At 41.7% G+C, this 19,976-nt stretch overlaps 1 protein-coding gene across 4 annotated transcripts in view; it reads left to right on the top strand.

The window, feature by feature from the left end:
• The window catches only part of KDM4B (lysine demethylase 4B), a 257,679-nt gene extending 242,991 nt beyond the window's left edge, over positions 1-14,688 (top strand). For all 4 annotated transcript variants that reach the window (XM_074203930.1, XM_074203931.1, XM_074203933.1 and 1 more), the window contains 2 exons: positions 11,772-11,864; positions 12,356-14,688. In XM_074203930.1, coding sequence (XP_074060031.1) covers positions 11,772-11,864; positions 12,356-12,541 — 279 coding nt within the window. In that variant the 3' untranslated portion in view covers positions 12,542-14,688. The remainder of the gene's footprint in view (positions 1-11,771; positions 11,865-12,355) is intronic.
• The last annotated feature ends 5,288 nt before the right edge of the window (positions 14,689-19,976 follow it).

Raw genomic sequence — 19,976 nt, 5'->3', positions numbered from 1 at the left:
GCATTTATCTTGTTGAAGAGAAAACATAGACTTTGTTTAACTATTTGAAGGGCTGTCATGTGGAAGAAAAACTATATTCTTCTTGACCCCAAACATCAGAACCAAAACTGTAGAGAATAATTGTACAGAGGCCAGTCAAGGCTGGGGGCTTGCAGAAAAGCTCTTTTAACTTAAGATTTGATGACTCTGGAGGTCAGGGTTTCTCTCCCACTGTAGACAATCTTTGTCTGGTATGCTCTAGAAAGGATTCTTTGGGGCTGAGTGGTCACTGGCAGGATGACCACTGTAGTCCTGTTCCAACTCAAAAATTCTGTTTCTGTGATCTAGGTTTTCTATTTGAATTATTTTCCTGCTTTTTAGTACCTCTCCTTAAACGTGTTACCCCAAAATGAAACCAATGTTTCAAGCCAGAATATGTCTAGTAGTCACTGGGAATCCCAAGGTCAAAGTGAAAATAGGACCCATCCCCAAGAATTTTAGTCTTGCCAAGGGAAACCATATTTACATACAAAATGGATAGCTGGCAATCCGGGGAATTCAGAAAAGGCTCAGGGCAAAAGCAGAGAGAAGTAGAGCATGGAGTGCCATGTATGAGGAACACTTAAGAAAGCTAGCGCATGTACTGAAGCTGCAAGTTAGGTTGGAATCAGGTGATAAATGCTTTAAATGCTAAGTCAGGGGTACTGATACTTGACCTGGAGTTTATTGACTCGGGAGCATGACTTAGTTAGATTTACACTTATGGAAAATAATGTAAGCAGCTTTGTGAAAATAGCACTGTAAAACCACACGGATTGGGGGGAGCCAGGGAAGAAGCATGGTAAAATCGGGTGTCATCCTAATGTGCTACAGACCATCTGGTTAGAGAGAGGACATAGATGAGAAGTTTGGGAAACAACTTCCAAGCAAAATGAGGTTGTGGTATAGTGAGTGACTCAATTTAGCCATCTTATACAGTTCTCTCTTTGCAAAATCAGAGGAGCTAATAGTTTCTTTCTTTGAAAGATGGAGAAACCAATAAGGAAAGATAAGATTCTCATGAAGAATGGGAACTTTGTGAGAAAGTGACCATTGCACCTTGATCACTTTTCTCACAAAGTTTCCATAAGCACCATCCCACAGCAACCACAACCTCCATGAGAATCTTATTCTTCCTTAAAATTAGACATAGATAAAGAGAGGCAAGTTGGTTATAATCTGCATCCTAGGTGTTAAGAGGACTGAAAGAAAGGAATGAAAAGATGCCATGGCTTTTACAGTTGTTTAGGAATTATCATTCTAAGAGGCATGAGAAATTTGCAGCCTTGAAACTGAAGACCAAAGGGATTTTTCTAATAAGATACATGAAGAATTCACTGACCACTTAGATTTTAAAATTTTTTTATTATGTTTTGTTTATATACCTTCACTGCCAAAATTATCTTCTTAACTGCTTTACTTAGTGATCTATTTCTTATAAGAATTAAGAAATAGAAGGAATATGCACTTAATTAAAATCAACCAAAACATCAACCAAATCTGATAGTATATGCTCATAGTCCTCCACCTCTGTGCAGATAGTAAAAGGTGATGTATTTTCTATTTTATTCAGAGCCAACCTTGGCCATTATATTTATACAGCTTTCAGTTTTATTAAGAGAAAGAACTACTAGGGCAGCTAGGTAGCACAGTGGATAGAGCACCAGCCCTGGAGTCAGGAGTACCTGAATTCAAATGTGACTCAGACACTTAATTACTTAGCTGTGTGGCCTTGGGTAAGCCACTTAACCCCATTTGCCTTGCAAAAAAAATTTTTTTAAAAAAGAGAAAGAACTGCTACTCAGGGTGGATGAGATAATCAAAGATCATGAAGGACTACAAGAGTGGAAAGGACATGACAAATCTGATAACCAGCAGAATCAGGGAACTAGTAAAAGTATCTAAAGTTACTGAACTCAGTGATTATTATTCTGGTACCAGCCCTAGGAGAACAGTATACTTAAATATAAAAAACAAAAACTGGAATATAGGACTGTTGAGCCACTGTCAAGAGGTCTTTGAAGGACTGTGGAGAATGGGAAGAGGTATTCCAGAATTGAGTAAGGAGCAAATATTGCCTATTTTTCCCCAAAAGATAAGACCAATGACTTGAATTTGATTCTTGGTAAGATAATGTCTAGGAAGAAGAGCAGTGTTGCAAAATAATAGCTTCATTACACAGAGGTCATCTCCCTTTATATCCTTTTTTTATAGGCATAGCCAATTGGTAGATCAGAGGAATGTTGGAGATAACAATTTACCCAAATTTATGCAAAGCATTTAACAAGAGTTTCTAATTCTATTCTTGTGAACAAGATGGCAAAATGTTAGCAACATATATAGTGGTTATCATAAAATGGATTGAAAATTGGATGAATGATTAGATCCAAAAAGAGTAGTTATTAATGGTTCCATATTGACTTAGAAGATTTCTTGTGCAGTGGCCAAAGGTCCTTCAGCCAAAGACATAATCTGCAGATAGCATAATACTGAAAATAGTTAACATGTTGGATGATGGGATCCTTAAAAAGTTATCAAAAGGCTAGAAGATTGAGCTAAATCTAACAAGATGAATTTTAGTAGGGCTATATAGGTAAAACCTTATATGTGTTTCTAAAGGAGCACTTAGAAGGACATGTTATCTAGCACCAGGGACATAAAAATATAAATATCTTTTATTTAGCATTTATTGCCTTCACAACCTGATATCATCCTACCTTTCTAGATTTAGTTAGTGCATGTTCACAGTAGTCTTGCTTTCTTTTCTAGGCTCAAACATGGCTTTCCAAATCCCAACACTCTTCTTGTCTTTGCCCTAACTATCCTCTAGTCCTGATCTGAACTTAACACATGAGGCATTTTCTGAATTCCTCAAATTTCCAGGGATTTATTTTGTCTATATAAATGTTACCTTTCTTGCCTAGACTGTGAACTTCTTGGGGACAGGGCCTGTTTTCATTTTGACCATTGTAATCTGTGTTCCTAAAACAATATCTGACACATTGTAGGTTCTTAATAAAATGCTTGTTGATTGATCAGTTGATTCATCAACTACCCAATGTTTCCTTTTGCCTATCCTGTTATTTTAGATAAGATGATACCTTTGCAGGGTTGTATTCTAATTACAAGTCTCATCTCACCAGTCTCAGTGAAATCTATGAGGTCTCTAGTGTTATCATGCTTACAATTCATACTTAATATACTTATATGGAGATATCTGACACTTTGGATTTTTAGTACCAGTTCCTATAAATTTCTTTATAATCTTTACTATTCTTTCTACATTTTTTTGGATATATAGTTTGAGTGAATATATTTAGGAAATTTTTGTATTCCCTTCTCTATCTGAAAAGTTTTACCAGAACTCAGTCACTCAGTCAAGTCCTTGTCTGTCTGTCTCTCTCTCTCTCTCTCTCTCTCTCTCTCTCTCTCTCTCTCTCTCTCTCTCTCTCTCTCTCTCTCATCGCCTCAATGTCAGCCATCAACCAGATGTTAAGAGGAAAGCAGTCAGATTAAACTAATTCACAGGCTCTAAAGTGTGAGTGGTTGATGGGTTTAGTGTGCCCAAGTTCTATTTGCATTTTAAAAGATCTTGTTAAGCAACTGAATTTCTGTTTGCTATCATTGTTACTATGTTACCATCTTTGTAAGATACTTTTTAGAAAAGGGTGCTTTTCCAGGAATGGACCTCTTCTTTCTTGTAGATTTTGCAGACTATAGATATTAAATTAATGTATTGTATTTTTAAAGATGAAACATAATTTAAAAAAAAATTTTCAAAAGGCAGTGGGGTTAAGTGACTTGCCCAAGGTCACACAGCTTGGTAATTATTAAGTGTCTGAGGCCAATTTGAATTCATATCCTCCTGACTCCCGGGCCGGTGCTCTATCCACTGCACCACCTAACTGCCCCTTTAATTTTCTTTAATTTATTTACACATTATTAAAATATTCTTGTTGTAAGAGTAAACATAATACCCCCTCTGCCCCCACAAAAATATAAAATCTCATGAAAAATAAAGTTGAGGGGGAAGAGAAAAAATGTGTTTCAGTCTGGATTTTGATACCTTCAGCTCTGTCTTGGGTAGATCACATTCCTTATCATAAGTCCATCATAGATGTCACTTCCATATTTTTCCACAGTTGCTGTTGCTGATTTTAATTTGCTCCATCCATCCCTCCCCACTACCATCTGTAATAGTTCCTCTCTCCTTTCACTCTCTCCCTCTTCTAAAATGTGCTGTGGGGCAGCCAAGTGGCACAGCAGACAGAGCACCAGCCCTGGGGCCAAGAGTCCCCAAGCCCTACCCTAGAGACCCAGCAACCACCTGGCCCCATGGTCCCAGACAGGCCACCCAATCCTACCACTTTGCAAAAAGTAAAAAGAAAATGTTATATCTGACTATCCTCTCCTATGATCTACCCTCTCCTGTATCACCCACATCCCTCCTCCCCTCCCCCTGTCCCCCTTCTTTCCTATTTCTTCTAGATTTCTATTCTCTATTGAGTGCGTATGTTGTTTCCTCTCTGAGCCATTTCTGAGGAGAATGAAGCTTCCCTCATTCCCCCTCACTTTCCCCCCTTCCATACTAATGCAAAAGCTATTTCTTGACCTTTACATGAAATATCTTAGCCTATTCTAACTCTCCTTTCTCTTACTCCCAGTACATTTCCCTTTCACCCATTGACTCTATTTTTACACTATATTATACCTTCAAATTCAGTTCTCTCCTGTGCCTCATCTATAAAGGCTCCTTCCACCTGCTCTATTAAATGAGAAGGTTCATATGAGTATTATAAGTAAAATCTTTCCATGCAGAAATATACACAGTTCATCATTAAATTCCTCATAATTTACCCTTCTTATGCACCCTCTCTATACTTCACCTGAGTCCTGTACTTGAAGATCAAACTTTCTGTTCCACTCTGGTTGTTTCAACAGGAACATTTGAAATTCCCCTGTTTAATTGAAAGTTCATCTTTTCCCTTGGAAGAGGATGTTCAGTTTTGCTGGGTAGTTGATTCTCGGTTGCATTCCAAGTTCTTTCACCTTCTGGAATACTATATTCCATGCCCTAAGAGCCCTTAATGTAGTTGCTGCTAAGTCCTGTGTAATCATGACTGCAGCACCATGATTGAATTGTTTCTTTCTGGCTGCTTATAATATTTTCTCTTTGACTTGAGAGTTATGGAACTTGGATATAATATTCCTGGGTTGTTTTTTTTTGTTTGTTTGGGTTTGTTTTGGATTTCTTTCCAGGGGAGATCGGTGAATTCTCTCAATTTCTATTTTACCCTCTGCTTCTAGGATATCAGGACAGTTTTCCTGTAGAAATTCTTTAAAAATGAAGTCTTTTCTCTTTTCTTGATCATGACTTTTGGTTAGCCCAATAATTTTTAACTGTTTTCCAGATCAGTTTTTATTTTAATTTGATTTAATTTTAATTTATTTTCATCCATATGCACATGCATATTTACAAGTTACAAAATTTCCCTCTACCCTCCCTTCCCACCCCACCCCCCCTCAGCAGGGAACAGTCAGGTTAGCAATTTACATACATATTTTGATAAACATGTTTATAAATTAGTAATTTTCATCATTTTATTAAGTGTTCATCAGATTCAGAAGGGTTGTGGTTTTTTTCTCTGTGTGTTTTTTTGTTTTTCTTCCTCTGGATGGGGATAATATAGCCTACAACCAGTCAGATACAATTGTCCTAAGTCTCTGGACTACCCAAAGGAGCTGCTTCCATCAAAGTTGTTCATCTCATAATGTTGTTGTTAATGTGTACATGTGTTATCTTGGTTCTATTTCTTTTATGCAGCATTAAATCCTTTAATTCATTCCGTGCTTCTCTAGAGTCCAACCATTTATGATTTATGATAGTATTCCATATATTCATGTACCATAACTTGTTCAACCATTTCCCAATTGATGGGCATCCCCCTCAATTTCCAATTCTTTGCCACTGCAAAAAGAGTGCTGCTATGAATATTTTGACATGTGTAGGACCTTTCCCATTTTTTATAATTTCTTCTGGATATAGACCTAGAATTGGAATTGCTGGATCAAAAGGTATGAACAGTTTTATTGCTCTTTGGGGTTTAGTTCCATATTGTTCTCCAGAAAGGTTGGAACCATTCACAACACCAGCAATGCATCGATGTCCCAATCCTCCTACAACCTCGCCAATATTAATCATCTTCCCTTTTTCTCATCTTAGCTAATCCAATATGTGTGAAATGATACCTCATTATTATTTTAATTTGCATTTCTCTAATCAATAGTGATTTGGAGCATTTTTCCATATGATTATATATATAGCTTTAATTTCTTCTTTTGAAAATTGTGTTTTCAGGGGAGAGAGAAAGTCTTTTTTGGGTCTTTTTTGCTGGACCCTCAGAGAAATTACTGCTAAGAAATATAAAATTGAACAACTGAAAGGAGGCATAAAGATCATCTCATTCAAATTAAGGGTTCACCAGTTTGTTTAATTTGGCCTTAGAGGATTAACTGACTTTTCTGATTTTTAAATTTTGTTTAGTTTGTTTAAATTTGTGTTTTCTTTTAAGCTAAGGAGACCCTTGTGCCTGTCTGCTATAATCCTTTTCTAGTTTTGTATTCTTAAAAAAGTTTTTTTCCATGAGAAATCTGATGTTAGGAAGCGGGTTTTTTTGTTTTTTTTTTTATCTTTCCCTTAGAAATGTAGGCTAGTTTAGTCTGTATTTATGGAGCTCTTTTGTGTTTTCTCTTCTTGAGTAAGTCAGGAGTTCTGGTATAGTATATATTACCTGCCAACAATTAGTGGTAAGAAATGATTCCCATCTTCAGACATATTTTGGGCTATCCTGAGTATGACTGGGTCTAGGGAATGAAATCACAACAAAATCTTGGGACTGAATGTGCCTTTCAGCCACAGGTTTGGTGTAGGTGCTTGTTCAACAAGAAAAGGTTAAAGTGGGATTGATGTGGATCTGTCTTTGTTCTCCCCACACATACACACACACGTGTCCATTGGGCCTAACCTGGTGAGGAAGTTCAAATGACCCAGAGCTAAATCTTCCCCAGCCTCTTCTAGTGCTGAGTGCACCTATGGAGGAGAGTTCACTTCTTTACCCATGTTGGCCCTTCTTGAGGAAAAATGTCAAAGAATATGGGCTAGACAAAAACCAGTTTGGTGAAGAAGTTGGAAAAAAATGATTATACTAATTCATAATCCGGTACAATGTACCTCAGTCAGAAGATCCAGTTCTTCACCCATAGGCAGAGTTTTTATTTCCTACTTGTAGTATGAGGATAATATGCCATTTGTTTTCCATTATCCAGTTGGAAAAGAAAGCACTCTATCATCCATCAGTCTTCTCTAAAGAGTCACTAAATAGACAAAGCACTCTCCAATTGATGGCAATTCCTCATTTGTGAGCTGTAACTCATAGGGATTACACCAAACCTCAGGTGAAGGCTGGTTGTACTGCTTGTTTTATTGTTGACACCTTTTATCTCTTTGAGTAGAGTAGAAAGAAACTAGGTTTGAAGTCAAAAGACCTCATTTTGTGAGCTTTAGTTTCCACATCTGTACAATGAAGACTTTGGACTTGATAATTTTTCTTTCCTTGTTCACTCTCAATGTCATTCAATCAGTATTGTACTCTGTGATAAACTCTACAACTTTGTAAGGTACTTCAGGAATACATCATAGGAAAACTCCCAGCCCTCCTCCTGGCCATAGTAAGCTGCTTTACTCATACTGTTAAGTTTTTGAATCTTTGTATTTGGTGTCTGAACTGGAACCAATAACCTTCCCCCACTGACTTAGCAGATGCTGACCCTGTGTTCTTGATATCCAGGAGAGAAGGTAGGGATTTCATGCCTCTAGTTGGGAGAAGGAGAGTTTGAGATTGAGACTAGCCCCAAGCCACTTTTGATAGCTGGGGGCTGCAGAGTACTATGAGAAGAACCATGACTTGGGAGGGCAAGAAGATGCAGTCTAAGTTCTAGCTCAACTATCACTTAGTTGTGTGACCTTGGTGGATTCCTGCCCTTCTCTGTCTTCCATTGGTTTAAATTAATGAGTTCCCCTCGATGACTTCTAAGAACCCTCTCAACTCTTGACATTCTCTATCGTATGATCTGCCTTCCCTCAGTTCAGTGAGGCTGGTGCATGATACCAAGCTGTGTATGTTTATAGATTGCAGGCCGGGTCAGACTAGAGCCTGCATAGTGGCCTGGCCCCTGAGGAACATCTCTATACTGCCCAGCCTACCCACACGCTCAGCTCAGAAGGAAGCAGAGTTGGCATTGCACTTGGCCACTAGCATTTTAAAGGTCCAGAGGTTAGAACAGACCACACTAATTGATTCTTTCTTTTGTCATTGATAATGAATTTGTCATAGTTTAGTGACAGTTCAGAAAAGAGTTCTTCTAGATGTTTCTGAGTTCAGATTTCTTTCCCATTAATTTCTGTAACCTATTGAGGATGTTGAAACATCTCTCCTGGAACTTGCCCTGTGCATTTCTTTCATATTTTCATTCCCATCATTCTCTCCTAGGTCTAGCCCTTCTTTACTGGCTGGATTCTCATCTACCCTTTTAAGTCCAAATGAAGTACTTCCTGTGTAAGTGAGTTCTGCTCATATCCACACTGCAGTTCAGTGTTGAGTGCTCACTAGCACCCTTGTCATAGAATCACCTTCTCATTACAGTGACTTGTGATTCTGTTTTCTCTCCCTCTAGGAGGACAACATAGACCTGTCCTGTGTTGTGGGGGAAACAGTTTAGTCAAATGCATTATATAGGTTACTGAGGTGTGCTTACACCCCTCTTGCATTTGCAGTCTCCCAGAGCCTCCAAGGCAGGTGTGAGGCAAGCAAGATGGGCAGCAGTGCAGAAGGCACTCCTGCCTCTGGGGATGGAAGTGTGTAGATGAAGGAGCCCAGGTCTGGGGAAGGCTAGGGGAAGTTTCCTAGAAAAGGGAGTTAGATCCTGAAGGGGGAGAGCAAATGGGCAGAGCTCAGAGGGGAGAGCATTCCAAGGTAAATAGTACCCATTGCCTGTAGGAATTTGTTCAGATTTAGCCAAATTCACCCTAGAAGCTGCTGGCATTAGGTTTTTTTTTTTAAGTTGTTACTGATGTCTTTTGTTTCTCACATCATCATAGTTATCCCCCCAATATTTTCCCTCTGGTTCCCAGTGATCCATCCAATGTAACAAATTGTATTTTTTTAAAAAAGGAAAATAAAATCATCACAACTGATCAGTACATTGACAAAGTCCAAAAACATGTATAATACCTGTGAAAGGCTTCCCCCCCCCCATCTCCCTGAGGGCCTGGGGGGCGGGTTAGATATCTTTTCATCTCTCTTCATTCCAGTCATGCTTCATGTTTATAATTTTATCATGTTTACTTTGAATTTTTTGGTTTATGGTGATTCTTTCCATTTAGTTTGTTGCAATTACTGTGTCTATAGCTTTCTGGGCCCTTTACTCTGCCTCAGTTCATAGCTCTTTCTGTGCTTCTCCAGATTGATCACACAAGTCATTTCTTGTGTAGCACTGTTACAGCCATTTCACTAGTGTCTGAAATTTTTTTTTCAAAATGTTTTACTATTTTCTTGTCCATCTCATTTTATGGATAAGAAAACTGAGGCCAGCATTAAGTGACTTATCCAGAGTCACACAACTAGTTAAGAGTCAGAGATCATATTTGAATTCGGGAAGAAGAATCTTCCTAACACATTCTAGCTCCCCCTCGCTGTGTGTTGTCTCCACTACCAACCTGTGGGCCCTTGGGGAGCAAGAGCAGTTTAGGTTTTGCCTCTCTTTAAAATTCCCAGCATAGTATGTAGCTCATATATGAGTTACTTTTTCATTATGCATAATTTTCAATATTACCATTGGCATGCATGAGGACATGAGTTCAAAAGGTGTTACGAGTTTATTACACAGAACCCACTTTCCTCTAAGCAATTTCAAGAAAAACTCAACTTCCTAAATTGAAGGACTCTGATAACTTTGAAGTAGAATTACTTTCCACTATTTATTTTTGAAACAAGCCTCTCTGTTCTATTCCCAGATACATAATTCATGTTCTAATCAGTGATCAGAGAAAGCAGTCAGGAGCATGAAACTATTTAACACCCCAGGTCTTTACACCTGACTGATTATTCTACCATTTGCTAAAATAAAAACATATTTTGGCAACTGAAATTGTTTAATTTGGAGGAAAATGTTTCATTTAAAGGGTAGTAGTTACTGACTAGCAAGAGTGATCACCTTGTGATAGAAGCATAGGTTTGAGGTTTTTTTCAATGTTAACATTGGGCTTTATAAAAATTATAGTATCTAAAATTCCTTTTAATTCTGATAGAAAGTCTGATGTAAACCCATCATCTCAGAAATGGAAAAAATCAGGTCCAAAGACCTTGCCCAGTGTCACCATCCCACATGACAAAAGGTCAGATACTTTCAGTCTCTAGATCAGTGACAAGAATCAATCCCAGGACAACCTAGTTGTTGCAATTGTTTCTTTAACTGACCCAGAACTTTCCATATGTCAAACTCTCAGATTGCTTTTGACTTGATAGTGTCTGTCTGCTTACCCCAAAAGCTTTTATAATGGGACAGGCTGAGAAGCAGGTTTTATCAATAGGAAGTATTCAGACTGCTATGCCCTCTGAACCTTTTCCCCCGGATCATTGTAATGTCCCCAAAATAGCATGGCCTCTCTCCAAAGCTAACAAGGAGTGGCCTTTGTGACCTTGAGTTCTGCCTCCCCCATGATGAGCCTGTCTCTGCCTTGCCATTTCAAATATTGATAACAGGAATAACACCCCCTGAGTGGTCTAAACAGGGCCATTTACTTAAACCAGTCCTTGAATGTTTTTAAGATTCCACTCCTTCCTGTTTTTTCTCCCAACTTTTATGGAGAATATGCTGTACCTTGCCAGTGTCCTTAATACAAGGTGGATGGCTCCAGATCAGTAGCTGTCCTGAGAACCTAGTGACACTAGTGGACACTCTGGGATGAAAAAATTTAGTTCCCAGCATAGTCTTTGAGTCCTGGCATCTATCATCAACAACCAGCAAGTAGTCCTGGAATGAGACACTACCCAAGAAAAAGCATGGAAACAGACCATTTGTCAAAGGAAGGTACCTTATTGGCTCTACATAAGGATGGTCATCCATTTTCAAAAGTAATAAGTAATAAGTAATAAGTCATAGCTTTATACAGTTTAAAGATAGAAGGGGCCATCAGAGCTCCTCCAAGCCAGATCCTATCATCAGAAAGATCCCACAAACAGCTGATAGCAGAACTCAGGGTTCTGCAGTCTTTGTTTCATCCCAGACCCTTACACTAAAGCTTTGTCACTTTATCCCCAGCCCTTTCCACACTCAATTTGTGACATGAGTTCAAAAGAAGGAACTTTTCTGGCCTGTAGCTTCATGCAGCCCAGGTAATCCAGATTCTTCAGGATACACCACGGGGGGGAAAAAACCACTCCTGAACTAAGGTTACTCAAAGTCACAAAGCTCTAGCTGGATAACCCCGGGGCTGGGATGGCATCTCTGCTTGAAGACAAGACAGTCAGCAGTAAACAGGAGAGTTTCTGTGTTTGTTGAGGAGATAACCCACCTTTCATTCCTTCAGCTAGTGTTTGGCCTCTACTGTGTACACAGCGCTATATTAGCCTCTGGCTGGGCCATAGAGCTTCTAGTCCCGTGACATCCAGTGTTTGTCTCTGCTTCCATTGTAGGTGGAGTTTGAGGACGGCTCCCAGCTGATGGTGAAGCGTGGTGATATTTACACCCTGGAGGAAGAGCTCCCCAAGAGAGTGAAATCTAGACTGGTAGGTGCCACGAAGGCAGAAACCATGCTTAAAAAATGTGTCTGCCAGACCTATCAAAAGTTCACATTTTTGGTTTACTTAATAGTGACCAGTATAGAAGATGAAAAGACAGGCAAGAGGTTTCTCACTGTCTTTTCTAACATTGAATCTCAAGGATATTGTGAAATCTCTTGACCATTCAGGCCACTGGTGCCTCCCTGGGTTAGAAAAGTCCTTGGGCTTCCTTTGAGCAGGAAGCTGGAATCAAGGAAGAAGGTCTGGGAGGTGTCTGCTTGAGAACTCCAGGATCCTTGAGTTTGAAGAACACTGATCAGGGGGTGAGTCCCGGGAGAGCCAAAGGAAGAACAAGAGAATCCCCAAAGCTCTCCATCCCACAGCCAGTGGGCCATGCTGCTGGCCACTGGGAGAGAGCATGCAGCCTTCAGCTCAGCTAGAGATACTCATTTCCATTGAGCTCTTCTCTAATGGAACTGAATTTGCTCTCTTTGCAGTCTGTCAGCACTGGTGCTCCACAGGAGAGAGTATCTTCAGGAGAGGAGGCTAAGGCAGCCAAGCGCCCAAGGGTGGGAAGTGCCCGGAATGCCGAGGACTATGGACAGAATCCTGATTATCTGGCCTTCATGGAGAGCCTCCTCCAGTCACAATACCAGCCTGGAGCCCAGAGCCACATGTTTTAGTACCAACCCAATTTTAGAACCAACATCTCGTGACCTTCCCCCACCCCCCCCCACCCCATTCCCTCTTTCCCTAGCAAAGCACCCAGGCAACTGTGGAACATGTGGACAGCCCTCTCTTCCCCCGCCCCTTTCCCCTGCAATAACTTGCTGTGAATTCCCTTCATCTACATTTAATTTTGACCATCTGAGAGACTTGTCTGGCCACAGGCTACCTCGACTCTGCTGAACACACTGCTGACGGTTATAGGAAAAGGAAGCAATGGTAACTCTCGGACTGCATGTCACCTGGATGCTGTTTAAAGAGCTTGTCCTCCCAGAGCCCGTGGGTGCCTGGCTCTTGTCTTAGGCTAGGAAGGGTTAAACGTTACCTTACAAAAGCAAAAACTACTCAGATTTCTAAACCATGTAAAAGCTCTCATCTTGAAAAGGTGCTATTTCACTGACTACTGAAGCAGCCTTTGGAATTGTGATTTCTGTACATAAATCACCTTTGTGAAGTTCTTTCTATAAATACTTATTGTTTAAAAAAAATATAAGAAAAAAAAGGAAAAAGAAGGAAAGAAAAAAAAAATCCCCAAACTGGTTTTCTAGATTTGTGGCTTTTAAAAAAATGTTCTTTTCCCCACAAACTGAAATGGGATTTGAGTAACACTGACTATGAGGGAGAGAAAAACATCTCATTCATTTTCTTTTGTTGTTGTTTTTAAATATTATTTGTATATCGAATGGGCAGGGAATGTGTTTTAGCTGGATTGGCTTGGAAGTTGAGGACTTTGTGATACGAGCAGCCCGTTTGTGTGTTTCTTTTACTGCTCCCTTTCGCAGTGGCCTCACAGAGGCTTGTTGGTCATGCACTAGGAGGGTATGGGTTGGGGGGGCAGGCCCTGCTGCCTCTCCCCTGCTCCTCTCTGGAGTCCCCCAGAGAGTCCTGAGGCACCCCCCCAAGGCTTGTGTTCTGTGTGCTCTTGGAAGAGGAATGTGGAGGCTCTGCTCAGTCACAGGTCCTGGCAACTTTTGGATCCTGGTGCATTTGCCACTCCACAGCCCTAGGAGATCCTAGGAGATGGGACCCATGGCCAGCACCTCTGTGCATGCTGGGCAAAATAAATGTTTTCTCTTCGGGTTTGCTTGATCTTTTGCTTCTTACTATTGTGAGAATCATTCCATAACTGAAGTCTCAGAGGTAAATGTGTGTTTTTGATTAAAGAAGAAATTCCCCTAATCTCTTTGTGGCTGTGACCGACTTTGTTTAAGCAGAAGAGAGACCCCCTTTAGTGTGCCCCTTGCGACGCACACTGGAGGCAGGTGTGCTAGGCACATGGCCAAGGTGTATTTGGTTGTCTGTTCATTAATAACTCTTAACTGGAAGCCAGTTTTGGGGGATTTTGTTTCAAACCACAGAAGCTGTCTCTCACCATTCCCCCAGTTGAGCCAGTGGTCCTTGAGCTAAGAAGAGATCTGAAGCTGGGGAAGGAGAGAGAGGGCAATAGAGGAGTCTGGTGCAGACCAGGGACTGGCTCCAGGCTCTGCCCTGGGTGCTAGGACAAAGGTAGTCGGGCTTCCTGGGGATGATTAACCGTATGTTTACACTGACTTATGGGGAGCCTCTTCAGAAGAGCCAGCATTGTCAATGAGACCCAAGCAGTTGCCGTTCTCCTCTGCATCTGGTGTCTGGAAAGCTGTGGAAAAGGGAATGGCTGGCTGGTGCTTTACAGGTGTGGCTGCCACCTTCCCTGGAGGCCCACGGTGTTCCTCTGTGTAGAAAGGTGCTCACTTGTTATTTGAGGCCATTGCACGATGATGTTCCTCCTGGTGTTTTATTGAGGGGGTGAGCTAAGCTGTTGGTTTCACCTTCAAGTGAAACCACCTTGTTTTTTAATCTTAGATTGAATCGAAGAGAGAAAATGTACTTCGTATGTCATTTTGGAGAAAGAGTAAGCAGAGCTGAGGCCGAGCCTCATTTTATCTGGCTGTGTATTGATCTGAGTGGTTTCCCGCCATTCATAAGAAAATGATTTAAAGAATAATCTGCATGTATTTTTTAAAGATGTTTTAACAGTTGATAGGCTGGAGAGAGAGTACTATTAAAAAAAAAGTGAGAGAATGTTGACATTGGAGAACTCTTACTGTGGAAAGGGGGAAGTGAGGGCTGGGGAAGAGGGGTGGGCAGTGGGGGCCTTGAGTTGTGGGGATCTCCTTCATGTAGCAGTCCTGGTTGAAACAGCACCTTTCCTAGATTGTTTCATAATCCCTTTTAAAAAATTCTATTTATGTTGTCAAAATGAGCAGCTATGTATTCTCGAGGGTTCATATTCAAGGAGTGCTTGTTTGAAATGATACTCTGGACCCTTAGAAAAAACTGTTCTTTGTTGTTGGACTGACCCCTGGATGAGGCTGCCCCCACCTCCTCTAACACACACACACACACACACACACACACACACACACACGCACGCATACACACGCATACACACACAATGCCTTCCAAGTTTGGGCCTTTGGGAGTAATTTATACTAACCTATATATACTGGCCACAGTACCAGGGGAAATGCACATTTTTTTCCCAACAAAATATATTTGTTAAGTATCTTACATGCTACAAAATTCCAGGCTGCTTGTTATTTTGAAATGTCTTCATTTCTGAGACGTGCCTTTGGTGTTTTAGGTGGCAAGAGGGCTGGTAATCTAGTCCTTCTTTATAGGTGGTGTGCTTTTATCATTCTCTCTGAAGGAGACAGTGTGGCAAAGACCATAAGGCCCATCCAGCTGAGTGTGCACAGTGTGGAGGTATAGGAGATGTGTCTTGAGATGAAAATATCGACCTAGTATTTACAGGCATGTAATGGGGACTTCCACGAGAAACCGCTTAGGACTGGGGGGTCGGACCCTCAAAGGGACCTTAGAAATGTTCTAGACCGACTGTCTCCTTAGCGTGAGGCTCAGAGAGGTCCGGTGGGGCAGGGAGTGAACGGCAGAGCCAGCACCTAGCCAAGAGCTGATGCCCACACAGCCCCCTCCCCTTGTCAATGGGTACATGCTCAGACCCTTCCACTTGTAGATAACTCACACACACAAACACACTCTGCTGCCCAAGAGCCTAAGCAGTGTGCCTGGGCTCAGGGAGAACATGGAGAGCACAGCTGGTATTGACCCTCATGTCCAGGAGTTTGAGGAGAAAACAGACAGAACCTATGCTTCTTGTGCTGCCGCTTCCTCTCCCCTCCCCGCCTGCTCTCCGCTGGCCTGCCAACCACTCCCCAAGCTAGCAGAACGAGGCGTATTCCATCTCCTGTCTTGGTGCCTTTGCCGGGTTGTCCCCACGCCTGGACCGCACACCCTCCTGCCCCGAGCTTTTGGAAGGCTCAGCTCAGGTGCCGCCTCCTTTGGCAAGTCTTTCCTGATCCCCAGGTGTTAGTTCCCTCTGCCTCCTGAAATTACTTTGTATTTACTTATCCTGTACATGTTGTATCTCCCCAATAGAATGTAAGCTCCTTGAGGGCAGGGACTGTTTGGTTTTTGTCTTTGTATCCAGAGTGCCTGGCCCAGGGCCTGGCACATCATAGGCACTTAATAAAAGTTGTTGAATTGTTGAATCCCTCACACTTAGGGAGCAAGTGTGAATCTGTTCTTCTAACCCCTGCCACACTCAGGCCATTCTGGACTCTTCGGGGCTGTTTAGACCTTTCATTTCAGTTTAGTCTGGGATTCACGTTGAGCTCTTACTCCAAACACACCGTAGCCATCTATCCCAAATTTTGTTTTCCATTTTTTCTGCCTTTACAGTGATATATTTCTCATATGATATGAGGAATTGGTTATGTGACTAAATAAATGTTCCTCTGGGCCTCCGTTTCCCCATTTGTAAAATGAGAACAATATTTCCTTTAGGAGAATCAAAGAAAGGAAAAAAAAACTTGAAAAAGTGAAAAGGGCTGTGAAGGTGATGATAACATATTTATAAAGAACTTTTAAGGTTTGCCAAGTGTTTTATATGCACTGTCATTCCTCCCCACAGCTGTGTGAGGTGCTGTTATCCCCATTTTACAGAGGAGGAAATTGAGATTTAGAGATGAAATTACTTGCCCATACTCTCTTTAAGTGTCCAAGCCCACATCTTACCTCCAGTTGGAGTTGGTTGTCCCAGAATAGTGATACTAAAAATACAATAAAATTGAGATTCATCTTAAAAAACTAAATGACTGTGAGGCTCACTAGGTTCTTCCAATGGATGGTCTATTTGAATTGAACTCCACTGATCTGGATACCCTGCATTCTTTGGCTGGCCCAGTCACCGACTCAAAGTTGAGGCTTGTATTTTGGAGAAACAAAACCCGTTCTCTTTGGAGGTGGTGTTGAACAAGGCATATTCACGATGAAACAAAGCCTTGCTGGGTAAAATGTTGCTTGCTCTTCAGGAGGGCATGTTACCAATGGCCGAGCTTCCTACCCCAACATGAGACAAACCCTTTCAACCTTCCCTGGCAGTTCTGGCAACATTAGCAAGATAGGGTTCAGCAGGCTTTTTATCCTCGGTGTGTGTGGGCTGACAGATGCATTCTAGTCGTCCACCCACAACATAGAACTGTGGACAGAGAGGATAATTTTTTCACCTCTCCATGGTCCTGCAGGCAGCTTGCAGGTGGTCTGTTCTTGTGCAGATGGTGTGTAATTTTGTTCTGCTTTTGAGACCTTGTAAAATAGAGTAGCAATTTTGGATAGGCCATCATCTGTCTCTGGCCAGAGCAGAAATACCAGTCTTGATGAAGGATGAACAAATGTTTTAATGTGTGTGATTGGATGAGGTGTTCCCCTGCCAAGGAGGGAGAGAAAAGGAAGGCACTGGGAAGAGACCCTAAGATAGGCCCATATGAGGAAGAGAAAACACTAGGGATAGTTAGCCGAGGGAGGGAAGTAATAGCTGTGTTGAGTCTTTTGAAGGGGAAATGAGATATCTAGTCCACAAAACCCCACATCAGAGCTGGGAATGTTAGGAGGCAATATAATGTAAAGTGCAGTAGTTCTAGGAGACCTGAGTTCAAATGGCTGACTGGCCTGGCAACTTACTCCCCCCCGCCCCACTGGACTTCCATTTCCTTTCCTATAGAGTGAAAGGGTTGAACTAGATGATCTCTTCAGACCCCTCCCAAACCAAAATCTATTCTAGGTTTCAGAGAGGCAGATTGAGCCTTGATCTAAGGAAAACTTAACAAAGCTATCCCCCCCCCCCCCCCCCCAATGAAACCAACTGCCTCAGGGAGTTGAGTTCCCTTATCAGAGATCATCTAAGCCAAGGCTGGCTATCTGCTTCACAGATGATAGGCAACTAGGCAGTACTGTGAAGAGACTGCTGGGTTGGGAGTCCGGAGGATTCAATCTTTCCTCAGTCGTTAGCGGTGTGACCTGGACCAAGTCACTTAAAATTCTCAGTTCCATCTGTAAAATGGGATTAATGATAGTCCCCCGCTCACTGGGTTGTGAAGATCAAGAGAAATGCTCCCAAACACTTTACAAATCTCAATTATATTATTTATATATTTATATATTTATATATTATTTACTCGGTTATCAGGAAACAGCTTTCCAATATTCTTTACAGTTATTACATTTGGGGAGTCTGTGTCCTGACCCACCTGCAGACAATGAGTAGTAAGTAGCAAGTCTTCAGTGATTTCCATCATGTCAGAGCTGCTCCTAGGAATTTTTGTCCCCAGGGCAAGTGAACCTCTTGAGACTTTGAGGACCTACCCAGCCATAAAAGGGGATGAACCATGCCCCAAGTTTGGGGTGGGTTAGTAATGGCTATAAAGGATGGGTGTGGGGGAAGGAGGGAGGGGAAGCCCCTAGGGTACTGGCAGAAGGTTACTTATTGCTAAGGAGACCAGTCATGCCAGCCTTCCTTCCCTCTGTAGCTTCCCATTTTAAATCATCCTGAGCAATCCTGACCTCAAGGATCATCAGTTAAATCTAGTGCCTTGGGACAGAGCCCTGGTCATTGTCTACCTAGAACTCTGGACCCAGTAGAATCATGGTTTGGACAACTGGATAGATCCAGCCCAATGAAGAGAACACTGGGTCCGGGCTTGGGAAGTTTGGCCTCAGACACAGCCAGCTGACTTTAACCTGTCTGCCTCAGTTTCCTTAACTATAAAATGGGAATAATAACAGCATTTATTGTTTTAGGAAGGATCAAAAGGAATCACATTTGGTTGACACCTAGATATGTTTATTCCCTCTTCATGGCTTTGATGCCCCCTCCCTAAGAACAAACAAAAGGTTTAGATTTGGGGGTTATCCACTTCTGTTCCCTCAGATGAGCACAGCTCCAGGCCCTGCTTGTGACTCCAGCACATACATATTTACTCTGGCAATGTTAATAATGTTTCTGCTATCCTGGGAACCAGAGAAAGGAGCTGGAGGCTCGCAGGGAAGCAGGCCATCGCAGAATCTGCAGGCATTTTGAACTCCAGCCCTTTTCTTGGCTGCCCTTTCCAAATCCTTTGGCCAGGATAGTGAGACCAGAGTAATTTCTATTCTGGTTTGCTCTTGTGTCCTTCCTATCTTGGCTTTTACCCTATGTCCTTGTAGCAGAGTTCATTTCTTGTAGGGCAGGGGTGGGGAATCTTTTTCTTGCCAACAACTATCTGTATATTTATAACATCATTGGTCTACAATTTTTGGTCAAACAATTCACATCAAAAAAGCTCCTAAATTTATTGAATTTTGAATCCACCTGCAGTCACTGTGGTAGTGCCAGACCAAATGATTTTGCAGGCCTCTCCCTGCCGGACATTCCCTACCCCTGTTGTAGAGCGATGATAAAAAGCTCACTGAATCTCAGAGGTGGACAGGACCTGACTCCCAGTCCAACTTCAGAGAACCACAAGAATCCCTTCTTCCACAAACCCTTTCTGCTTCTGCTTGAAGACCACACTTTCTAAGGTCAATCTCTTCCATTTTTGGATAGCTCTAATTGGTTTTCCCTAGCTAAATCCATTGCTGCAACTTCTACCCAGATGCTGCTGGTTTTGTCTGTCTAGGGACAAGTGAAACAAATCTCATCATTTCCCAATTGTTCTTCAGATTTTTGAACTCTGTTTTCATGTTCCTCCGAAATCTACTTTTAACCAGGCAGACATCTCTAGATTCTTCAGGTAACTCCTCATGTGGCATAATCTCAAGGCCCTTTACAATTCTGGCCACCCTTACCTGGATGCTTTCTGGCTTGTCACCATCCTTCCTCAAATGTGGCATCTAGAGCTAGACTGTCAACTCCCTAGTTCAACTTAAGAAGCTACTCAGTGTTACGGGTCGCCCTATCACACTATTGGCTCAGGTGACTTGTAGTCCACTAAAACCCTTTTATCACACAGACTGTGATCTAGCTATGCCCTCCTCATCTTGGATTTGTGAAGTTGTTTCTTTTTTTTAAAAAAA

The sequence above is a fragment of the Macrotis lagotis genome, chromosome X (genome assembly GCF_037893015.1).
Source record: "Macrotis lagotis isolate mMagLag1 chromosome X, bilby.v1.9.chrom.fasta, whole genome shotgun sequence".
In the NCBI taxonomy this organism is placed as follows: Eukaryota; Metazoa; Chordata; class Mammalia; order Peramelemorphia; family Peramelidae; genus Macrotis; species Macrotis lagotis.
Note: the sequence above shows the minus strand (reverse complement) of the source record. Positions and strands in the feature narration are given on the sequence as shown.